Source organism: Miscanthus floridulus, chromosome 12, assembly GCF_019320115.1.
Source record: "Miscanthus floridulus cultivar M001 chromosome 12, ASM1932011v1, whole genome shotgun sequence".
Lineage (NCBI taxonomy): Eukaryota > Viridiplantae > Streptophyta > Magnoliopsida > Poales > Poaceae > Miscanthus > Miscanthus floridulus.
Genome location: NC_089591.1, coordinates 7739285 through 7745491, shown reverse-complemented (window position 1 = coordinate 7745491; position 6207 = coordinate 7739285). Strand labels below are relative to the sequence as shown.

The 6207-nt window shown below is 44.6% G+C and overlaps 1 protein-coding gene across 1 annotated transcript; it reads left to right on the top strand.

The window, feature by feature from the left end:
* The first annotated feature begins 3993 nt into the window (after positions 1-3993).
* On the top strand, positions 3994-5034 carry LOC136498230 (germin-like protein 8-4). Its single transcript, XM_066494177.1, has 2 exons — positions 3994-4154; positions 4275-5034. The coding sequence occupies exons 1-2, from the start codon at positions 4028-4030 to the stop codon at positions 4829-4831; spliced, it is 684 nt and encodes a 227-aa protein (XP_066350274.1). The 5' UTR covers positions 3994-4027; the 3' UTR covers positions 4832-5034.
* Positions 5035-6207: the final 1173 nt, after the last annotated feature.

Sequence of the window (6207 nt, the reverse complement as noted above, 5' to 3'; positions counted from 1 at the left end):
TGTTCTATATTTGTTGTTGAATTGCTTGTACTATGATGTGATGTAGATGATGGGAGACCGATGATTCAGGGACCTCCTACTTGCTTCATATATAAATGGGTTGGGGTTACAAGGTCACGCTGCTCCTAATTGAGTTTACTGATATGTTTCTTAAAATGTTTCAACAATATCTCTAAGATACTAGAGATATCATCAGAGATTAAGACTCTATCTAGTTAGCGTAACCCACCTTATGCCCGGGGTTGGACATATGCACATTGTGGTGATACCCATATGGGTCACGTCCTATACATCCTTGTTTCTTCTCTCGTCTTTTCACCACTTGTTTCCTTGTATCCATAGGACCTAAGTAAACCTAGCTAACACATCTTAGTGCACATGTTATGAGTACTATTGATTGGATTATCATTAGAGTCTCCAAAGCCACAATAGAATATGGCATTGCACCCATGTTCCTTACAATCTCCCTCTTTTCGGTGACCGGTGACACAACAATCAATGTAAGCATAAAAATACACAAAATTGAAACAACTGATGAACACACGGATTAAACTAACTACAAAATTACTTGGATGCCTTACCAACCATCCAACTACCCTTATTTTGGCTCCTGGTCTTGGTACCACTTATAAATGACTTCAAGATCTTGACATCAGCTAAAGACTATCATCCTTGGAGTGAGCCCTAACTTCTTGCATACACATAATACCATTGTAGATATTACTTGAATGTGCATGCATGCTCCTCTCATGTCCATGGTATATATGATAAAATTTCCAATTCAAATCCCGTATTGAACTATAGGCGTATGCAGTCTCCCGTGGTCCTTGACCTCCTCCTTTGCCTTTACTTCCTCTTGTCAAGGCTCTCACCCTTTGTCATCTTGTTTGAGCTATCTCTCCCTGGAAATTGTGAGTTTTCCACTATCTAAGCCCCTTTGTCATCTAATCTCCAAAGGGCTCATAAAGAGGGGTCATTAGTAACAAAGTTGTAATTCTGGTGAATCTCTTACCAATTCCCCTTGTTAGTAGCACCATCCACAGGGACTATTTTGTTATTGCACATTGCTTTTGACAACAATTAGGGAGAAAGTCATGTAATTGGGCCGGGCACAAAATATAGGCAATACAAGTTTAAACATGCGATGCAATCTTACATAAGATAACGTCTATATGATTCATGAATGAAGGATAACAAATGAAAGCACCAATTTAAAATTCTTATTACCTTAGCATGGGTAGGTCAATTTGGGTAACTAATGCATGTTTACCCAATTGGTTTACACTTGAATTAATATGATGCGCCCCTATTCTAGGCAACCCTTGTGAGTATAAGTTATATATGCCACACGCATGACCTTCACACCTTGTGGACCCAAATATTTTGAGGCTCATCCGGAGGATCTCATAGCTTTAGAATGCAAAATTTTGTGTTTGATTTTGTTTGGTGATAACCAGGATGTTAAACAATGTCCTAAAAGTCGTGTCAGAAGTTTTGGTACACTATTAAACATGTGATCGAGACAGAAATTGAGCAAACAAGTCGTCTGATTGAACTATATTTCCGTGTTTCATTCAGTAATTTTCAACTTCATATCTTGCAGACCAGACCGAGTTAAACCTCTTGAAACTTGACATGCATGTATGTGTCTGCTTTTTCCTCAAGGACAATTCAACCGAAAAGGTAATTTCATTCGTCTTTGACTACCTTGCCGAGAGTAGGTGTGCATTTGTTGCATTTTGATTGCGTGCAAGGAAACCACAGCCACACCCAGGAAAAACTGGTGATAAGTCAGTGTGTTGCGTCAGCCTTTGAAAGTGAGAACCCTGCGACCCGTACGTCGGTGAAAGAGACATATGTATGTGCTTATTAACGAACATTTGTTTTTTTTTTTGCCCTTCCCCTCGCCGCCGCGTCGGCTATAGTTTATTCACAAAATGAATTTCCTTTGGTGTCTACGGCAAATGTATTTTTTAGGAGCGACTAGACTGCGTATGATGTATATATTCTCTTACGATAATGATACAGACCAGACATCCGGAGCGACCAGACGCACCATTCCACACCCTGCTCCCTCGCACATCGTTCTCCCACGCTCCGCCCGCTCTCCCGCAGTCGCTCTCCCCCCGCTTCGCCCGCTCGCTCTCTGGGCCGTCCCGGGGATGGGGATGCCGCGTCCGCGCACGCAAGCTCGCTACGCGCTCCACCCGCCCATGCTCCCTCCCTCCCCCCTCGCCCCTTCGTGACCTCCATGCAACCCCGTGCTCCCAAGCGACCCGGCTCTCGCTCCCCTCACCGGAGACGAGGACGACGGCGTCGTCTCTTACGAGGTAGGTCGGTCCTTCTCTGGATCTGAGCCCTCCTCTTCTAGATCTGAGCGCTCCTCCTCCTCCTCCTCCTCTAGATCTGAGGGGACGCGGCGGTGGCTAGGGTTCCGGCGAGCTCTGTGATTCTATTCCCTCCTCCCTCTGGCGAGCTCGAGGTGATGGGCCACGGGCTGTTTTGTACACTTTTTTTTGCTTTTTCTTCCGTGTTGCAATGGGTTTTTTTAGATGTTGCAACATATGATTTTTGAATGTTGCAATGGGATTTTTGGGTCGTTGCAGCAAATGTTTTTTGCGATGTTGTAGTACTACTGCTGGAGATATTGCAGTACTAGTGGTTGAGATTTTGCAGCACATAATTTTTGATGTTGCAGCACATAATTTTTTATGTTGCCGTACATATTTTTTTGATGTTGCCGTACATGTTTTTCGATGTTGCAGCATATATTTTTTGGATGTTGCAGTACATAATTTTTGTTGTTGCTGCACATTTTTTTCGATGTTGCAGTACATGTTTTTTTGATGTTGCAGCACATGTTTTTCGATGTTGCAGTACATAATTTTCGTTGTTGCAGTGCATATTTTTCGACGTTGCAGTATATGTTTTTCAATGTTGCACTACATATTTTTGCGATGTTGCAGTATTTATCCTGATGTTACACTATATAGTTTTTTTATATGTTTAAATATTGCACTTGAAGTATTTCGTGCTCTTTTTTTGGGACAGGGGTGCGGTGGGGGGAACGGGGATAGGGGCGCGGTGGGGAGCGGAGGACAGGGGCGGGTTCCGTTTCTATTCGGTTATACGAGGCGGGGAGGGTGGGGGGGGGGGGGGGGTTGGGAAGCGGACCGGTGTCCGGACGCACTCGCGCACTGGACGTCTGGGCGCTAAAATTGTCGCTTCTCTTATCTATCTACACCTAGAAATAATTTAAAGTTATCATCCACCCAGTGATACCAAATCTTAATCTCTACTCACAGTCCACGCCTAATACAAATCTTACTTCACTCGGAGCTCACATATCCATTTCCTATCCTTTCCGATATGAAGATAGAATCTACGTGTTCACATCCGATACGAAGTCCTCAGAGCTTACGTGTTTGTGCCAGATTACTGAGGTTCAATTTAAAAAATTGTGACCCCGTGCAACATACGGGCGTATTATATCATGGCTCTTGTTTTTTAAAAAAAATGGTGGCACTAAATTATTTTTCTATATGAATGTGCTTTCACAATGTTTAAGTGGGTGAGTACCATGGAAGAGCGACTATTAGCCTCTCAAACCTCAATGAATGATTTAGTTTTATATATACCAGTATACCACCATGCATGTAGCTAATGGATCCGCCAATGCTAATTAGGTGGCACAACACATATGACAATCCCCACAAAGTCACAAACGTCACAAGGCCATGGTGTCACACGTTATAGATCAGTTAGTAGATAGATATTGATGAACATTGTGGAAGTATTCAATTTGTAGCAGTCAGAGACTATTTCAAACGCACGTACTATTGCTAGTCTCCCACGTACCTGAACCTCGCTTTGACTCGTTCTGTTTATCGCATGCAAGCTCCACGTATCCTTACTATTGCGCATTACGTACGCCACCTCGGTCGTTCTGCTGCAGCTATAAAATGCAGCACATCTACCGTGGCCAATGCACACCTCACTCGCTTATCCACTGCAAACGGCACACAAGATGGCCTCCTCTTCTTCCTTGGTCCTCCTTGCAGCGGCGCTTGTTGCGCTGGCCTCATGGCAGCAGGCCATCGCCTACGATCCTAGCCCTCTCCAGGACTTCTGTGTTGCAGACAAGAAGTCGCCTGGTACGCACGTCTATGCATGCATGCATGCTGCTTAATCCGGTCAAAGCAGAATATTATCTCTAAGCTGAATTTATTAGTTTCTGACCAGCTTTTGTGCATGTATATTTTGTGTGTGTGCAGTGCGTGTCAATGGGTTTCCTTGCAAGGACCCAATGGCCGTGACCCCGGACGACTTCTACAACCCAGCCATGATCATCGACAAGCGCAGGGACACCCACAACAAGGTGGGATCCAACGTCACCAACATCAACGTCGAGAGCTTCCCGGGCCTCAACACCCTGGGCATCTCGCTGGCGCGCATCGACTACGCGCCCCTGGGTGTGAACCCGCCCCATATACATCCCCGCGCCACCGAGCTCCTCACCGTGCTCGAGGGCACCCTCTACCTTGGCTTCGTCACGTCCAACCCAAACAGGCTCTTCTCCAAGGTGGTCAAGAAGGGTGACGTGTTCGTGTTCCCCAAAGCCATGATCCACTTCCAGATGAACCTGGACCATGATAAGCCAGCGGCTGCCTTGTCATCGCTCAGCAGCCAAAACCCTGGTGTTATTACGATCGCCAGCGCGGTGTTTGGATCGAAGCCGCCGATCTCGGATGATGTTTTGGCCAAGGCGTTCCAGGTGGAAAAGAAACTCATAGATTGGCTCCAGTCTCAGTTCTGGGATACCAACTACTAGTGTTTATATATGTTGCACGCACAAGCGTTACGTACATGTGCACCTTATATATGTATTGAATAAATGGCATGTGGAGGAGTAATACTTATTATTATGCGTGCGTGCGAGCCGCCAGTAGTATGTTTGATTGCATTGTCACTATCTAATATAGGAAATAAGAGTTCATTGAAAATCTAATTAATGATTGGGCATTATTCATGGTATTTCTATACTTGGATGTACATGTACGCGAAGTTCCATTTCTGCCGCCTGACAAATTAAACTGAACCAAGAGGAGCAAATTAATTAACTATTTTAGTGTTGATAAAAATAATCATTTAGTTTGTACCCAGTACAAAATAAAGAGATTTTTTCTTTGATGAAGGATTAAGCATCACGGGACAGCTGGAACAAAGGGAGGGACTTCTAAAATTCGGGTGGCTGAATTTTAATTTCCTTTCAGACGACGATTATTGCAAATATTTTATATTCAGCTACTATAGCTAAATAGGAAACCCCCACTAGCCGATTTCTCTACGATTTTGTGAAGCCACGCGTCATCCGAGAGGCCCATAACCACGAGTCACTAAGCAGATGGCCCTCCCACTACAACAAATTCGACATTCACTGCCGGTTTTTGGAGAACCGACAGTGATAACCTTTCGCTGTCAGTTCTGAGCTTCAAAATCAGAAACTAATTGGGGATGGCCAAAAATCGACAGTTAAAGTCCACATCACTGCCGGTTTGTGGCTAGAACCGACAGTAAATGGACGGTGATATATCACGTTGGTTGTAGCCACTAACCGACAATGATAAACTGACAGTACAAAAAGCTGTCGTCCTCTCTTCCATCCGGAGCACATCCATCCAGCAGCCTCGTGTTTTCCCCACTCCCTTTATTGTTGCGGTCGTTCTTTGCCATAAAGCTCTTGGATTTTCAAGCATGAGCATGATCTTCTTGCTTTAAGGTTAGTAACAAGCACCCACTTCTTCGATTTTGTTGCTTTACCGTTATTTTGATGGCTACATTGCTTGATTTTCATTCTAGTTGTTTCTCCATTTTAGAGAGTCATTTCCAATTGGATTTTGAAGAAGGCATCCAAGCAAATTGTGGCGAATCCATCTTCCAAAAGGTTGGTGCCTATGAACCCATTTAAATTCCTAGCTAATTACATGCACTACGTAGAAAACATTTTTTAGCAACGGTTCGATTTTTTTAGGGGCGGCTGGTGATGGAGCCACCCCTACAGTGCCGTGCTCGGGTGCCCAGACACCAGCCGCCTTTACAAATAGAACAGCAGGGGCGGCTGGTGTTACGAGTCGCCCCTACAAATGGGGTCTGATTTATAGGGGCGACTCAATCACCAGCCGCCCCTGGAAATGCTATTTGTAGGGG

Bases quoted from the DNA above. Each gene is read 5' to 3' on its own strand.
- LOC136498230 (XM_066494177.1), top strand. From the start codon at position 4,028: ATGGCCTCCTCTTCTTCCTTGGTCCTCCTTGCAGCGGCGCTTGTTGCG. The intron at 4,155-4,274 runs GTACGCACGTCT...GTGTGTGTGCAG, and splicing joins TGCAGACAAGAAGTCGCCTG to TGCGTGTCAATGGGTTTCCT.